Source organism: Paralichthys olivaceus, chromosome 14 (assembly GCF_024713975.1).
Source record: "Paralichthys olivaceus isolate ysfri-2021 chromosome 14, ASM2471397v2, whole genome shotgun sequence".
NCBI lineage: Eukaryota > Metazoa > Chordata > Actinopteri > Pleuronectiformes > Paralichthyidae > Paralichthys > Paralichthys olivaceus.
This window is the reverse complement of record NC_091106.1, coordinates 7,744,308-7,761,833: the sequence shown is the minus strand read 5'-3', so window position 1 is coordinate 7,761,833 and position 17,526 is coordinate 7,744,308. Positions and strand designations below refer to the sequence as shown.

General features: G+C 44.4%; 1 protein-coding gene and 1 long non-coding RNA gene across 3 annotated transcripts in view; one reads left to right on the top strand and one right to left on the bottom strand.

The window, feature by feature from the left end:
• The window catches only part of fgfr2 (fibroblast growth factor receptor 2), a 37,495-nt gene extending 23,371 nt beyond the window's left edge, over positions 1-14,124 (top strand). For both annotated transcript variants that reach the window (XM_069538511.1, XM_069538510.1), the window contains exons 9-18: positions 490-683; positions 1,366-1,505; positions 3,549-3,670; positions 4,494-4,604; positions 5,329-5,519; positions 6,218-6,340; positions 7,457-7,527; positions 10,131-10,268; positions 10,784-10,889; positions 12,333-14,124. In XM_069538511.1, coding sequence (XP_069394612.1) covers positions 490-683; positions 1,366-1,505; positions 3,549-3,670; positions 4,494-4,604; positions 5,329-5,519; positions 6,218-6,340; positions 7,457-7,527; positions 10,131-10,268; positions 10,784-10,889; positions 12,333-12,497 — 1,361 coding nt within the window. In that variant the 3' untranslated portion in view covers positions 12,498-14,124. The remainder of the gene's footprint in view (positions 1-489; positions 684-1,365; positions 1,506-3,548; positions 3,671-4,493; positions 4,605-5,328; positions 5,520-6,217; positions 6,341-7,456; positions 7,528-10,130; positions 10,269-10,783; positions 10,890-12,332) is intronic.
• LOC138413627 (uncharacterized) lies at positions 13,268-16,275 on the bottom strand. The gene is made up of 2 exons (XR_011246033.1): positions 13,382-16,275; positions 13,268-13,349 (listed from the first exon to the last, which is right to left on the bottom strand). It is a non-coding gene; the product is annotated as an uncharacterized lncRNA (long non-coding RNA).
• Positions 16,276-17,526: the final 1,251 nt, after the last annotated feature.

The window sequence follows — 17,526 nt, the reverse complement described above, 5'->3', positions numbered from 1 at the left end:
ACACACCAACTCTACTCATTTCCTCGACAGGAAGTTCAGGCCATATATACATCCACGAAGGACACCGCTCTCCCTTGTTTGCATTTTGAAGTGAAACGCATATTGTTCTGTTGTCTGTGGGTCTGTGTTTATGCTCGCGTATTTTGAAGGTTAGCACAGAGTGCAGACATGTGCGGGCTTGGTTGCACAGGCTGAGTGAAGATTTATTATAATCTGTTCAGACCTACAGTTAGGTTAAAAATGTCTCCGTTGGAAAGAATAGAGAGAGTGGAGGACGCTACAAAATCATTTTGTTTAGTTCGCCTGCCAATCGTGATTATATTAACACCATGAGTCATCTCCGTCAGCATCTGTCTCTGTGTTTGCCTGTCTGATACCCATGTGTGTTCAAATGAAGAATGTGCCTGTGTGTCAGTCATGTGTGTGTGTGTGTGCGAGAGTGATTAACTCTAACTTTCTTTTACTGACGTCCATCTTTATTTCCCTCAGCCCTCGAGAAAACCCCAGGGCCCTTCTCCCCAGACTACGTGGAGATCGCTATATACTGCGCTGGCGTCTTCCTCATTGCCTGCATGGTGGGCATCGTGGTGGTGTGCCGCATGAGGAACACGGCAAAGAAACCAGACTTTGGCGGCCAACCGGCTGTGCACAAACTGAGCAAGCAGATCCCTCTGCGCCGCCAGGTAACAGAAAGTAGATAAAGAGTTCTAAAGGCATCTAACACCCCTAGAGGAGAAAAACACACTGCACTGCAGGCATGCTGCAGAAATACAATGACAGACTGCAAATATACATGAATATAGGAGGGTAATGCTGCAAAATATAATGAAAGCTGCATGGGTGAAAAAACATGTATCACTTGGATTTTAGCATGCAATATGTTGTGATATTTTAAACAAACCACCTCCAGCCTCATTTAGAAGGCATGCAGGCATTTTTAAGGAAGTTAGCACTGCTGCCTCAGAATGCAGCCAGAGCTTTTTTTCTCTGTGTGTGAGCCATGCTTTTCCTTCAATAACTAAAAGGTGCAATGTTGGATTTCATTCTGCGGAGAGACTTGATTCCTGTTTCAAGGTAAGGTTAGGGTGGAGAGATGCCAGATGAGCCTCTGGGACAGAGGCGAGGCTTCTTAATGATCACTAAAGAAAACATTTCTGGCCCTGAGACAGATTCTTCGCTATTGTTTAAGCTGTAAAATTAAAGATAGATACTTGACACATTAATGTTCCATATTAACCAGTAAGAAATACCACAGTCAATCAAATATTCACACGTCTACTCTGACTCCTCTAGTGATGTCTTGGAGCTTTATCTGACCTATGAACCCAGACTGCGGTGATCAGCCAATATTTCTCTTTACTGTAGGTGTCGGCAGACTCGAGCTCTTCCATGAACTCTAGTACGCCGCTGGTACGCATCACGACACGGCGGAGCTCGGCGCACGACGAACCGATTCCTGAGTACGACCTTCCTGAGGATCCACGCTGGGAGTTTGCCCGAGACAGGTGAGTGACGTGCATATATGTACTTGTAATTTATGTTACAGTGAAACTATACCGCAAAAAGAAAATATGAAAACATGATAGGTTTTCTACTGGTTTTACTGACTTGTGATCGATTTCTAGCGCTACAGAAGTGATTGTGACCTTGTCCTGATCACAAGTCATTTTATGAAATGCATAATACATAATGTGAACCTGATTCAGCTCCAGCTTGAAGTCTTTAAAATGCTGATCTGCTCCTCCACTTTCATCTGATTATCAAAGAGTTATTTCTAAAACTCACTCATATTGAAATTCAAGGCCTGCATACAGTGACTGTTTGACAACTGTCAGTGCTACACCCTTGTTCTTTGTCTTCAACTGTCTTTGGTTTAAAGGTGCATTTCAATAGTGGATAACAGCAACATTAACACGATGAGCATCTGTTTGTTTGTATCTCAGCTGCTAAATGATCATATTGTCGTTGATTAAGAGTGTGATTAACACTGATAGACAGCAGACAATCATAACTACCCAGTGAATAATGGCTGTGGTGGCTGCTGCTGTAGTGAAACGACCTGAACTTGGCACCCGGCCCCCTCCTACCTCCCTGTCTCTTCATTACAACCCCTGCTACATCACACTCTCACTCACACACACAAATGCTTCTGATGACGAGCTGTGCTAATTAGTGGTTTGCAACTCCCTGCTTTCATCTGCATGTTTGGGCGAGGAGTGTTTGCTCAGTTTCATACCAGAGGACTTAGCGCCGCTGAGGTTTCGGTTAGTCACAGTTGCAGTGGCCAGTGATAAGCTTCAGGCTGGATTTAATGGAACAGCGAAGGTTATGGGAGTTTAATACCCACTCGAGGCCTCTGGTTTTGAAAGACAAGGGGAAAATCCCAAAGCATTAACATGAATGTCTGTCTTTTGTTAAAATGGTTGTAAAAAAAAAAAAAGAGCTGGGATCATAAATTTTATCATCCCTCATCAGTGGAAAAGAAAAATCTATCCCGACTCTGCGCACATGCAGAACGGCATTCTGGTGAAAAGATTTTGATTTTAATTGATGAACCAACCGAAAGGGATGTTTTGTCTAGGCTGAATACATCTCTGTGTTTGGGATTTATTCCTCGCCTGTCATCCCAGCGCCTGAGGGATCATGTTGGGATTGCAGAACACAGAGGAATGCTAACGTTTGCGGTTTGCGCAGAGGAAAAATAACATTGATTATGTGTGGCTGGACAGACAGAATGGTTGCCATTGAGCGTGGCGAGCTTGTGCGGACAGATAGGGGATTGTGTTACTATGGCAGGGCGCCGGCCTCAGGCCCTCGGCTTTGCGGTGCGCAGTGTGATTGTTTACATAGCCAGGATACTAAGCCTTAGGGATGGGACCAACACCTGTCAATCAAATGAAAAACACCAGGGAACACTAACTGAAAGGTCAAGTAGGCATCCCTGTGATAGATTATTGCAGTGATAATTGTAATAGTGAAATGAAGTTTGGACATTAAGTTTAACACACCATCTATTATGACATTAAAATAGTACTTAAAATTTCCATCTGGCACTGAAGTCAGACGCACCTGTATGGAAACACAAAGCCAGAATTCCATCCATCACAAGCTAATGTGTTGGGGCTAAGCTAAGCCCTGTGTAATGACTTGTAAAGAGTGTATATTGGATGGCATGCCAGGGCAGGGTAAAGGGTTTATAAATGAGAGCCTCTTGCTGGCTTTATCAGGTGATTATCTTTGCCACGTCTGCCTTCCTACCTACTGCCCTGGCACGGGTTGCAGTCACTGCGCCAATAAAGCACTCACACAGACACAATCTGATTGAAACAGAGGGAGCAATCGAGTAAAAAAAAAGACAGGGTGAGGTTGAGAAACTGGCTCTGTGCCTGGTTTCTTTCCCTCTGTCACTCTTACTCTCTATCTAACCTGTTTCTGCACAGTTAGGGAATCGATGTCACAGTCAGAGTTTTTAATCGGTGATCAGGCAGCTAATCAATCTGTTTGTTTTTTTGTGTGTTTCTCTCTGTGTTGCTGTCTCGCGGCTGCAGGTTGACCCTGGGCAAACCCCTCGGTGAAGGCTGCTTCGGCCAAGTTGTAATGGCAGAGGCCCTGGGCATCGATAAGGACAAACCTAAGGAAGCCGTGACTGTCGCTGTTAAGATGCTGAAAGGTAAGTGGTCCTTGTCCCGGTGCACAATCACACTGAGGCTGTAATGGTAAACGTCGGGCTTGTGTTTAACATCACACCAGTGGGATGAGATATATTGTACACTGCTTCGTTATGTCTTATGGGCAACCTGAGTAGATGATTTATCCTCCAGTCAGGGTTCAGAAAAAAAGGGCCAGGCGGAGCCCTGGGCTGCCATTATTATTTGTTATTGGTGGCTGCTGAGTGACGGCTTGGGGGAGCGAGTTGGGTAGGTGAGGGTTAGGGGCGGTCACATACCTGACCTCAGAGCAGCAGCTGGCTGGAGCTCAGTCAGCACCCACACAAAGAGGCGAGTCACACCAGCAGCACTGGAGTGATTAATGAAAGCAGCAGGAGGGGGCGCTGGGTTGGTTTGAGGTTGGTTGGGGGGTGAGATCAGGTACAGCAGCAGGCCACTGGACCCACCTACACAAGGGAAAGAACCACTTCAGGTAAGGTAATGGTGCACAGGAATGCAGGCAATGCTATTCTAACTGTAGCGCCTCAATCAGCCCCATTAAAAAGTAGCCAGTGCAGCAGATAATGAATCCAGATTGAGCTTCTTTAATTCCTCCTCCCTCCTCCTGGGACTGAAAGGATGTCTCTGTAGTCTGCATGAAGAGCTTCCCTCACTCCCCTGCCGTAACTTTAGCCCACATTGTCCTTCAGCCACGCTTATTCAGACGCTCCAACAAAACAGGGTGTTGTCTGAATTGCCCCCTAGTCCAGAGTCCAAATGGAGTGGTGTGTTTGTTTTTGCGGAGTTTGGTCTGACAACTCTCATCCATCTTCTTCTGTTTCTTAGATGACGCCACTGAGAAAGACCTGTCTGACCTGGTGTCAGAGATGGAGATGATGAAGATGATCGGCAAACACAAGAACATCATTAATCTTTTGGGGGCCTGTACACAAGAAGGTGAGTAGCACGGGATATATTCTGCCGAGTTAAAATTAGGGTTGGGAAGTTTCTGAAACATGTTCTATAGAATTTGTTGAAATCCTCTTCGCATTCCGACAGCCAACAACAATAACATTGTCTGGTGAAATAAGTGTCTGTGGCCCTTGCAGGAATGTAATAAACACAAGCAATTTGTCACAAACTGACGTTCCCGCTCTCAGTGACGACATGCAGAGATAATAGCCTGACATTAGCAAGCGAGTCACAGAAAAGTCGGACTCTAGCAGTGGTCAGTCACTGCACTTTCATATGTTTGATGAGAGGGCCGACAAAAGAGAAGAAGCTCTTCCTAGCTTTTCCAGGATTACCAACCATAGCTTTAACTCTACAATATTATAAATTTATATTTATTATAAAGGTTGCTGCATGCTTCAAACACGTTCATGAAATGTGTCATCAGACCACATCAGACAGTTCGTGTATGTCAAGGTGCTTTTGCTCTTTGGACAAAGCTAGAAGCCATTTGAATGTCATGTAGTTGGATTTTAATTAGATGTGAAGAGTGGAAAAAGAACAGAAACAGAACAGAAGAAACATTTTCTTAACATTCGAAAGAGAGGTGTCTGTTCTTTATGTATTCCATGCAAATTTCACCCTGAATTTTGTTCACTGCCACTTTCTCTCAAAGGGAATAATTTATAACCGTGTTCAAAAGGTAATGTGAGTCTTTTCTCCACTGCAGGCCCTCTCTATGTGATAGTGGAGTACGCCTCCAAAGGCAACCTCAGGGAGTACCTCCGAGCCCGTCGGCCCCCTGGCATGGAATACTCCTACGACATTGCCCGCGTCTCAGACGAACAGCTCACTTTCAAAGACCTGGTCTCCTGCACGTACCAGGTGGCACGGGGCATGGAGTACCTAGCATCGCAGAAGGTAAGGGGACGACACACGCAAACACTCAAAGTCCTGTCCTCACTCCCCCTCTGCAGGCAGTCCACACAGTGTTTTGATGTGCTGTACCCAGGGAGTTTTTTGCAATGGAAGCTTGCTTGTGCGTCACTGTGGGAATATTGTCTCCTAAAAACACTACGCTGACCCTCTGCCCAATCCCCACATTGTCTCTCATTCCACAACAAAAGCCCTTCTGTGTGGAAGAATTATGAAGTTCTCACAATGGGGGTATGGCCATGTTGGCCAAACGCAGCCTCACGCTCCCCCTCACAGTTGGAATGCGACAGAGCACACGCATACACACACGCACACACATATACATGCTTGCACATGTGCACTGATGCACACACTCCACGCCATTTACAGTATGTGGCGAAGTATGTGAAGAATCTTTACTTATTCAGACATGTTCTTGTTGGTGCAGTCGCTGTGGCGTCATGTTATTCAGTCATGTGTTACCGCTGTGCAGGATATTTCTGCACAATTACTTGCACAAACATTTTAAGACCATTCAAATTTAAGTATACACCTGTGTCCGAGTTTATTTATTTATGGAATGAGGTAACTGTCTTATTCTTCTCTTCCCCTCACTTTTTCCAACCTGTGTCCTCCTCACCTCTTTTGTCTCCTCTTGTTTTTTTTGCCTCCCCCCCACTCATTCCTCACTCTCTCCATACCAGTGTATACACAGAGACCTGGCAGCCAGGAATGTCCTGGTCACAGAGAGCAACGTCATGAAGATTGCTGACTTTGGCCTGGCCAGGGACGTCCACAACATCGACTACTATAAAAAGACGACCAATGTGAGTCGCCGACCCGCATGCTGCACACTGAGGGATGGGCACTTTGAGGTGTCTATGGGAGGCGCAGTGTGAGATTAGACCACCCCGTCTCTCTCTCTTTTGCGCTGAATCCCTCATCTCTCTGTTTCACTCTCTCCCTCGGCTGGTGTCTTGGCAGAAGCCGCGGGTTCCCAGGCAGCCTGTGAATGTAGTGCTTCTGGAGACTCTGCCTTGTTTATCCCTCAGTCTCTTGTTCCTTTGCTTCCACAGACACTTATACAATTAGCCAGCGAGAGAGCCAGCAAGAGAGCCAGTGAAAGAGAGAGATTGAGTGAGAAAGAGAGATAGAGGGGAGCGGCTTAAACACAATTGTCGTCTCCGCAGTGTCTATATTTCCCACCGTAGAGCAGCGCTGCCTGCACATCCTCATTTAGCATGCATGGTTTCCTTTTCATCATCATGCTGAGAACTATCTGACAATAACAACAACAACAATACGCAATGATGTTGATGGTACTTATGATCAGGAAAATGACAGCAGCTAAATGATGATCACTTGTGTTAAACCAGTCATGACAGAGCTGTCATTGTGGTGCCACATTTCTTCTTCAATCAAATAGGAAAGGGACCATATTAAGTGATCATATTATTGTCATATTTCTCTGAGATAATTTATAATGCAATACGAGTTCAACTTGTTGCTCATTCGTATTTACAGCAGCCAAAAAAGATGTATTTAGATGTTGCTTCTTTATAACTGAGAGTGTGATCGTTCTTTCCCGTAGGCTGCCACACAGATATTGATCATGTGCCCTGTGAGCCGTGCTTAGCTTCCCAGCCAGTGTTTTAATGGCACATGGAGATAAACTCTCTTTATCTGCGACCCTGTTTATCAGCTCTATTGCATTAACAATCTAAATGTTCCTCTGGGAAATCCTCCTCCCAGACAGGCTCTATACTGCTGGTGCCTAGTGTCGTATTCCCCAGGCTCTCCCGGAGTAATGAGATCTTTTAGCAGTAAATGAATTCAAATATGCTGAACAGGACAGAAATGAAGGTGTTCAGAGGTAGTGTGTGTTTGTGCCTGTGTGTTTTTGTGTGGAATTTGGCTGATCCTTCACGTCTGTGTGTCCTCAGGGTCGACTTCCGGTAAAATGGATGGCTCCAGAGGCGCTGTTTGACCGGGTCTACACACACCAGAGTGACGTGTAAGTATTCTAATAAACTGCAACACACCTGTGATGAAAAATAAATCTTATCCAACACAGTAAACTATCTATTTCATGCTGTTTGAGATTGAACGTGGAGCCCAGCGGGTTTCTTGTAGCCTGCAGTCAGATTCAGAGGGTTGTTTTTCAGGAGTGGGTGAGGTGTTTTTGGTGCAGTGCTGGTAAATGTTAGATGCGAGGGGGTTGACTGGTTAAAAGGGGCCAGTGCTGGCCAGTCTGTGGCAAAAGTGAGGATTTCACGCTAGACTTGTAGTCAATGCTGTGTTACTAATCTGACCAGCTTCAAAGGGCCTGGAAGGAGCCCAGAGCCCACCAAGCACCTCCTCTCCCACCACCTCACCCCTCGCTCCTCCGGCTCGGCTCGGAAGTCTCCCCTCCTTTTAGGCCTCCACACATGTATAAATGCAACAATACGGCAGCGCCTCCAGCCCAGGCCTCGCTCTCCTTACAACCACCCCCTCAAACTCCCCCTGCCAGCCATCCCGTCTTCACTCTCCTCTCTTCATTCAGCAACACTTTGAACATGAGGCTCATCGTTTTTTGGAGCTCTTCCATGATCAAAATAATCCCCCCCCCCCCTCCTTTCACCCCATCGTTCTTAATTTCATTCATCTGCTATGTGAATTGCTGACCCGTCTCTGTCCCTTTTTTTTTTAAAGTTGAAGAGCACTCATTCTAAAAACAGAACAAAGGGAAAGCGTCCCTCTCTTTTTGGTGTTTGAGTCTTATGCATTCTGACAGTGTTGTTTGAAGTTTCTGCTCCAGACACTGGCGGCAGAAAATGCATGTGGCAATTAGATAAATGCCTTACATGTTGACCCCTGGGAAAGGAGAATTTGTGTGTGTGAGTCATACACCAGTAGCACACAGAATCTAGCAATCATCCAGTTAAGGACTTGGATAGAGAATATCTGCACTGTCCATGTATGTGTGTGTGTGTTTGTGCACATAAATAATATGTGTACGTACACACGATGCCCTTCATGTACCTTAGCACAGCACCAATCAATAAACTGGGGGAGTGCAGGAGGCAGGAGGCACCAAGTGGCTACTGTAGTCCTTTCTCTCAGCTCACTGCTAATTATGTTTCATCACTCACTTTTAGTAATTGGCTTTTTCACGTGGCATGTGAAGGGAGAAGGAAGATGAGGAGAGGTGTTGGGCCGAGTGGGTGGGATGGAGGGGGGGTGTTCTCATGCTCAAACATTACCAGAGGCACAGGCGATCCATACATGACATCAGATTAAATGAATACATGAATTCCAATGAAACCCCTGTTGGACAAATGGACCCCGGAGACTCAGCTCGGGCTGGCGTTAAGAGTTAGGAGTTGTCGCTCAAGCCCAGAGACACAGAGTCATTACCAGGCTAGGTGGTGGGGGGGTCTGATCCCTCCCCATCACAGAGAAATCAAAAAATTCCTTCAGCTCGTACACCACGTTCCAGAGCCTTGAATCATTGTTTGATCAGATTCACTGATGCATGCACATGTATCGAGTGGTTCTCTGACATTTTATATTCATGTTGCTTTTCGAGTCAATATCATTAACTTCAGCACAAGGAGAACACCCTAATGAACAAGATATATGAGCGTAATGAGGTAAGACTCATGTGAGGTTGAATGCCAGGCCTATGAAAGTGACCCAGAGCATGTTGGCGTGCGTGTTTATTTGGCGTGTCACAGTTGGTTGCAGGTGCACACAAAGCTGTGTCGACAGGTTGACGAGCGCTGAGAGACACTTACGAAGTAGCACAGAAAGGAGAGATGAGTATGTCAACAAGCGGAGAGATAAAACCCTATGATAGAGGCCAGACCAAACCCTGGGCCTGGTTGTGTAAACAGATGGACGAGCTGATAAACAGCCGACCTGCTTGTCCATGCCGACTTTGCCTGGCTGGACCACTAACGTGGCCCGTGGCTGCCTTAATGTGCGTGTGCACATTCATGTTTATAAATGTGTCTGTGTGTTATAATTTAGCCCTTTGTGTGGACCTGAATCAATCGTGCTGTCAGGGCAGAAATGATTCATTTGTAACCCTCTGGGTCTGTGATATAAACATGCAGCATAGTCTGCAGCGATGGAAAATCCGTGGCATGGAATCGTTGATATTTAACTACCGGATCCTGCTATGAGGAAGTGGTTAATAGTTAATATTCACTGGCCATAACCGGACCTGTCCCTTTTATTCTGCTGTGGGTGGTCTACTGTTTGTTTTGGTGTGGTGTGACCAGACAATGGCAGCCTGTACGACCAGCCAGCCCGGCAACAAAAGCCAGCATTGAGATCAGGCCCAGAGTGGCACTGGGAGTGGGTTTGCGCCACAAGCCACCGGACGGCAGAAAGAGGGCATTGACACCACTGTTCTCACACTGTTGAAGTTGTTTCCAAACTGTGGTTCAGTAACTCTCTGTAAGTTATCTGTAGGTTAAAGGAAAGTGACACTCATCAGGGCTAATGTTATTTAAATTACGCTGGAAGCTCTTGAACGCTACTTACACACCAATCCTTCTGTTTCACTGTCATTCTTTTCATGTCATAAATTGATTATTAATGTATATATGTTTGTTTCTCTCTGACCAGCTGGTCATTTGGGGTGCTGATGTGGGAGATCTTCACCCTTGGGGGCTCGCCCTACCCTGGCATTCCCGTCGAAGAGCTCTTCAAGTTGCTCAAAGAGGGCCATCGCATGGACAAGCCTGGCAACTGCACCAACGAGCTGTAAGTGTTGTTCATCTCCGCCAAACTGGCATCTTCCCGAACCGAGCTGAGACCCAAACACAGACTCGCTCTTACAACGAGACTCGGCCCCATCCCAGTCTCCATCAGATCCATGACTCTGGGGCTCTGTGTCCACTCTGTCAGAGGCTCTGCACAGCTGTGACTGGCTGCTATCAGTGTCCTCATTCACAATCTGTTGGACAATGGCACAGTTCTGCCATGGTGCTACACTGGAGAACAGAGTAGAGCAGTGAAAAGAAGACAAAGCACTGGAGGTGTGTTTAGCAGCAGTCTGTCAAAATGTGAAAAAGTGAGAGATCATTGATTCAATATGGAGACTCCTGGGCCCAGAGGTATAAATCATTCAACAGATTTAGAAACGTGAGGACAAGGTAGACGAGGAGTGCCGCAGCTTGAGTTTGGACAAACTGAATAAAGCCTAAAACACTGAATTCTGTCTCCTTCCATCCATTCATCTTCTTTGTTTCAACTAATACTAATCTTATTTCTGTCAGGTACATGATGATGAAAGACTGCTGGCATGCCATCTCCTCCCAGAGACCCACTTTCAAGCAGCTAGTAGAGGATCTGGATCGCATCCTCACCCTCAACACCAACGAGGTGAGTGCAGCTCTGTTGTTCTCCTGCGAACAAAGTTTTATTCCGTGAGGTTCCAGGATTCAGGGTGGTCAGGAACCATGCTACGCAAACAGTATAATTTCCTGGCAATGTCCAGTATTTCACAACAGTAAAACAGAATAATATGATACATTCCTACAACATGTTCCTCAATCCAAACCAAATCACACTCCTGCCAGGGCCTGTGGGGTTCAGCAGAATTCTGCTGAAAGCTCAAGTAGCATTAGCAGCCATGTTGCTGACACGAGGTCTAAATGGTGGCCGAAAAAATGGCCAGATGATTTGATCCAGGCCAACATGGCCCAGTGAAGTTTCCCAATCATCACATCCATGCCTCGCTTCCTATAATGGCCAGTGTTTCTTTCCATTCCCCGTCTTGTCTTGTGCAATATCCGCGTACCGAAGTGAAAAGAGGCCGTCGATGGAAAGCTGTCAGGGCTCGTCGGCTCCAGAGCTGGAACTTCATGAATTTATAAAAAAGTCCAACATTGAGCTTGAACATTTGAAATGGAATAAAGTGGCTTTTTTCTTGTCTTTCTCCTCCCCCACTCCTTTCCTCTGCCCCAAACCGCTGGCAGATGTTGTACGTTTTTAGTAATGTGAGCCTCCTCGTGTGTAGTTTGGAAAATGGAAGCCAGTGCTCATTTTCTAGAAAACCCCAAAAACTCTTCTTCCTCACAACTATTCCCAAAAACAGCCATGAAAGACAAGGGAGGAAGAAAGAAAGAAAGAAAGAAAGGGTGCCTTAGCCGACATGAAGACCAAAACAACTTAACAGTGCTGGGTCGAGTCAAAAATTAATAACAGGATTTCTTGGGGTTTTCATCTTCCTTCAACTTCATTTTTTGGAGTTCAGAGCTGTGCTCTGCCAGTGCCTTTATTTCTTCCAGCCCTCTCACTGCATTTATGTCGGGCGTTTCGGTGTCAGATGTCACATTGGTTTGGATTGAACTTGAGTGATGTGAGTGATGCTGTAAAGGCCTAAACGTCTATATCCTCTCGTCCTTAACTTCATAACCACATTAAACTGTTGTATAGTGGACCAAAACCGCAATTAGGTCAACCCTGCTGTCTTCATCCTCCACTGGATCAGTCAGCGATCCAACATTCAATCTATGACTTATTATCCCTGCAAATATTTTTTCATAGTGTCTAGTTCAAGATTATTTTCTCTGCTCCGTTTCATAAATCCTGTCAGGGTGATTTTCTATGATTTTAAGATAAATATCATAATAAAGGTGATACCTCTCTCGCCCTCCTCTGGAAAGTCCCTGTTCTTGTTGACTGGGTTTCACCTCTATGTTTATGTTCTTTTGTTTGCTCTGGGTCTTTTGCCTCTCACTACTTTGAAGCATTTTTTCCCGTTTGTAACACATGAGCTGGTGTCTGAGTGTAAAACGACTCTCTCTCTCCCTGTGTCTGCAGGAGTATCTGGACCTGTGCGCCCCCACAGAGCAGTATTCCCCCAGCTTTCCCGACACTCGCAGCTCCTGCTCCTCCAGTGATGACTCTGTGTTTTCCCACGACCCGTTACCGGACGAGCCCTGCCTCCCCAAGTACCAGCACATCAACGGAAACGTCAAAACATGAGCCCCACCCCCAAAAAACTCTCTACCCCAAAACACCCCAAAACACACACAGCACAGACCCCTTCTCTGACATGCACCCAACCTCCTGCCCCCCCATCACCCCCTCTGGCTCCCAGTGGACTGAAGGAGAACCCAGACGGGACTGGGCCGGTGGCAGCGCTGCTGTCACAGACTCACACTGCCATGTGCACACACCACACATTACACACTACACACATGGCATGCTCACACGTGGTCTTAAAGGAGAGGACAGGGACCCTGCAGAAGCTGGTTGTTTTTTACTGACTGAATGAACTGACCTTAGCCGGGGACCCTCCTCCTCCTCCTCTTCCTCCTCCCCCTTCATGTAAATACACAGACTTTTCATTTTGGTTCTCATGTTTGTAACCAGAGAGGCATTAACTTGTTTGGTGATCCCATTCCAGTGGCTGGCATTCCAAGACTGTTGTTTGCTCCTGGAGGAATGTACATGGATCGACGTGAACTTAAAACAAGGGACAAGAGGAGGAAGACGAAATAGGAAAAAGGACTGAGAGACAGAGCTCCGACTAACAAAACAGAGGAGTAGGAGGAGAGCACATATAGAAACTGCTCTCCTGTTTATTTTGTAATATTGATGCATTTTTTTTCACTTCTCTTGATAAACCTTCCCAATTATTCTGGAGAAAAATAAATACACAGTATAATGTATAGTGCTGGGTATATTTGTAAATATATTCAAATATGTATAAATATATATTATATATTTACAATGAATTATTTTTTGTATGGACTCTGAAATAACCCAATCCCTTCCTACCTTAACATTGTGTTTGAGGCAGGAACGCTAACAGGTTACGTGTACGATACTTCTCTTCACACACACACACACACACACACACACACACACACACACACACACACACACACACACACACACGCACACACGCGAATACACACTTTAATATACACAAACACCTGTCTTACTTTCACTCAGTAACACAGTTGAGTATTGGCTTTCAGGGACTGAGGTAGCATGTTAATTTATTGACTTATGTGTTTTTGAAATGATTCAAAAGAAAAAAAAGTTTTGGAAAAAAGAACAAAAACAATGTGGCAGAAATGATGACATTAATGATGCTGACAATACATAAATAAATAATACATTAAATTTATGGTAATTTAAAATGATCTTTCAACAGTAACAGAGGAGAATGCTATTTTTAGTAGGTTTGAAAGATCCAGGTTTTGTAAGTTTATATATGAATGTGAATTTTAAGTTAAATTTTTAAAAAAGTGTACATTTTATAGTCAGCTAATCCCTTTTTTTCTTATGTAGATGTTGATACACTTTCTATCCAGGCATTTTACTCTTTCTTAGCTTTTGCTTTAGGAAAGAAGGTTGATTTCTGGATATTTATGTACGGTTAAAAAGGAAAAAAAAGATTTTTGGGAAAAACCTACAAGCAATCCGCTCCCTCATTTAGACTTAAACATAGACTACAAATTCACTTGACAGAATTGAAAGCTGAAAAACAAAGTATTAAATCATTCAAGTGTTTGTTGTTTTTTTTTTCTACTGGACCAACTTTAAGATGTTTTTTTGCAAGTGTTTATGGCACATTTGCAAAATAAATGATGGAAAAACATATTCTTGTTCTCATCCCTGACTGTTGGAAGTATCGAGTGCCATTTGGCAGCGAAGAGGCAGAGAATTTGTTTTATTGTTATGAGTTGAAAGAATGTGTTATCAAACTGCACTTTCCTCTGCAGCTCAATTTCTTTTTCTCTGTATTTGATATGGGCAGATATGATTTAGCTGTCGTTACTGAGTATTTAACTTGTTTCTATGCTTTTATTGTTTACTTACCATGCAAGAAGAAACATTCTCCACCATATCTGCAATTATTCAGAGAAATGAATATGCAGGGCCTCAGTAAGATGGCAGGACAGAGCCAGTTTCTCTAATTTTCTAAAAGGAGTGTTGTCGTTTTACATTAAAACTACTCCAGCTGCCCTGATAGATCGAGTCTTCATACAGAACTGCTGAGCTCACTACAAACACAGTCAATGTGATCGAGTTAAGATCCTAACTTTGTGCCAGTGGTCAAAGCAATTTTGTTAATGAACGGGGACCTCATCATTTTAGTGATAGTGTGTCTGTGTGCCCCGAGTTGTCCGACCCTGATCAGACAAAGAGTCGTTGTCCGTCTCCTGGTAGACTAAGAGGTGCTCTGATTAGCTGATTGATTTCCCTATTTTCTCTTATCACAACAGACTTAATTCAACAGAGTGACTAGTTGATTTATCTGATTTGATGTAAGTGAATCAAAGTTGATCTATTAGCACGTGTGATATACAGTGGCGGCCGTGGATGTGGTTGTATTTAGTAATGGCGTTACATCTTGCGATGATGATACGGCCACATGTAGGTCATGACATCAGAGGGAGAGTGTTTGAAGCATTGGACACCTCAACATTTTGACGTAATGATGTTTCTTGATGAAAAGTTAATCAGAGTTACTACAGTCCTGTGGGGGACATGAATGTCTGGAGCACATTGCTGGATCATCTTACTAAGATCAGTACTCTCTCTAGAAGTAGCATGACTAAAAACAAATTGTTGGATGGGTAATGATTGCGTAGTAGTCTGAAACAAACATTTTTATCTAGAATGTGTTGCTGTACATTCAGCCCAGTAAAAGGGAAGTAACAACATGAATTCTGGACGGGCTGGGCAATAAAACAACATCAACAATTAACACAAATCGCAATATTACTAAATATATTCATATATACATAATTGATCCACCTTAGACTTGCAAAATATTGTAAAGTGTTTGTTATTCTCTGACAATAAAGACCAGTTAAAACCACAAACTTTACTCAGGAGAATAAATCTGTCGTTAAACTTAAAAGAAATCATAATGTGACATTTATCAAGATAATTACCAAGTGATAAGAACAATTTTATCTTGATATAATTTTTGGCCACAACACCCAGCCCTAGGTCCTGGCAAAGGTGAGGATATTAGGTTTAGAGTCTTTAACATAAACCTGGATCCCCTCTCATACCAAGCTTCAACTTGTTCTGAATAAACATACAGTCTTCCTCCAATAGACGTGCCCCCTCATGTCTCCGGAACCTGGAAAGGGCTTGGAGGGGAAAATCAGAAAACATTCCTCTTTTTCCATAGAATATGAGGGGGGGGCAGCTACAGCCCTGGAGGATTGGAGGAGGATTTGAAAGAAAGAGTGGCAGGATAAACCACAGCTCCACACACACTCATTAGAGGGGGAGCAGAGAGAAAGGCAGCCGGATATCCACACTGACTATTGCACACTTCTATCTATCAGAACGGCTGTATATTGTGCTGTAGGTGGAGACTGACACACACACACACACAGGCAGGGAGGAGTGAACTCCGAGGAGATGAAGAAGAGGATTACATTGTTTCATCTTGACAAAATGCCCCCTGAGATGTTTGTGCATTTCTGGGAAACAAATGCACTTTATCCGATGTCAGTGATGTGACGCAGAGGATCATAATTTAGAGCTCGCTCTTTCAGGGGGGTATCACTTTGATAATGACGTAGAGTTGTAATAAATAAATGGATGGCTTACCTATGACCTCAGTCATTAGTCAGTGATCATGTGAAAACAACTAACAACTACTTTAAAACAGAAAAGCCTTTATTTTATTGTTCCAGTAAAATACAGCAGATTCTCATAATTCACCTCACGTCAATAATAAAACTAATAATGATAGAACATTGAATCGCCTCACACAGATTGTGCTGCATAGGACAATTAAAAAGAATCTGCTTTTCATGCTGCACACTTCACTCTTATATGAAAATCAAACCGCACTTGAAAATGTATATTTATACACGTCCTCACACAGTTTTGCCCGGGGACTCACGGCGGCATTGACGCTCTCTTGCCCTCCACTGATAAACACGACCCACTGCACTCAGTCAAAGCCTTAAATGAGTTTTTCATTTTGGGGTCTTTTTCCTCCATGGTTCACTAATGCTCTGAAGATTAACCCAGTGACCCTGAAGAATTAGCTGTGAATGACTGAAGGGAGATTGGGCAGAAGCTGGAGGACACAAGAAAAACAATATGTGTGGGGGATTGAATTGTATTTTGGGTACAAATGTGTTACTTAAAGTAAAGTTAAGTGACAAGACACTTCATTTGCCATCTGGCACCTTGACCGGCTAATGATTTGTTGGGGTACCCTGACATTTTAGTGCTAAAAGTGATTTTCATTCTGATCTTGCTGTTTTCTTCCTCTTCTTCCTCGTCCTCCTCCACGTCCTTCGCCCTATAGCCCTGTCCTCCCTCGCCTAGCCATCTGGTGGGGCCTGGTGTGTTTGCACAAGGCTCGGTCTTCTGGAATGTCAACATGAGGCTTTGTGTGAAGCCAGAGGAGCCCACATCCACTGGAGATAAGACCCCAACCCCAGGAGAGGAGGAGGGGTCAGAGGGTGGGAGGCCGCGGTGGGCGTCAGTTTAGAGGGTGACTCAAAGTTTAACAAAGCTGCCAAGTAACCACGGTGCCCAAGGATTAATCCTGGACGTAACCCTCTCACCCCTCAGCAAACTCCAGCTTTGCTGATAATAAGTGAGGCTCTTACAAGGAAACCAGAATCTCATTTCTGGGTTGAAGACATCTGTGCTCCCCATTATGTTAAACATATTGTTTTTCCTGCATTTGAAGCAGGTATTTCACTAAACTCTTTGCCATTTGACCAATCAGGTCAGAGTATGAATCTGTCAAGGCATTTGCATTGGGTAGCAGATAATGAATGGTTCACCACCAGGTCAGTGCTCACGAGAGGGAGGGCTCTGCTTGTGTTTGATTAAGTGCACGACACCGTGTCTGTATCTGCATGGAAGGATAAACAAATGGAGTGTGTGTTTGTGGTCTCGACTCCTGTGTATGTGCGAGTGAGGACGTGTGTGTGGTTCGCTTGCCCTTAGGATCCTTATTCACTAATGGCGCAATTGTGTCTGAGCAATTGTAATTCACAGACTCCACTTC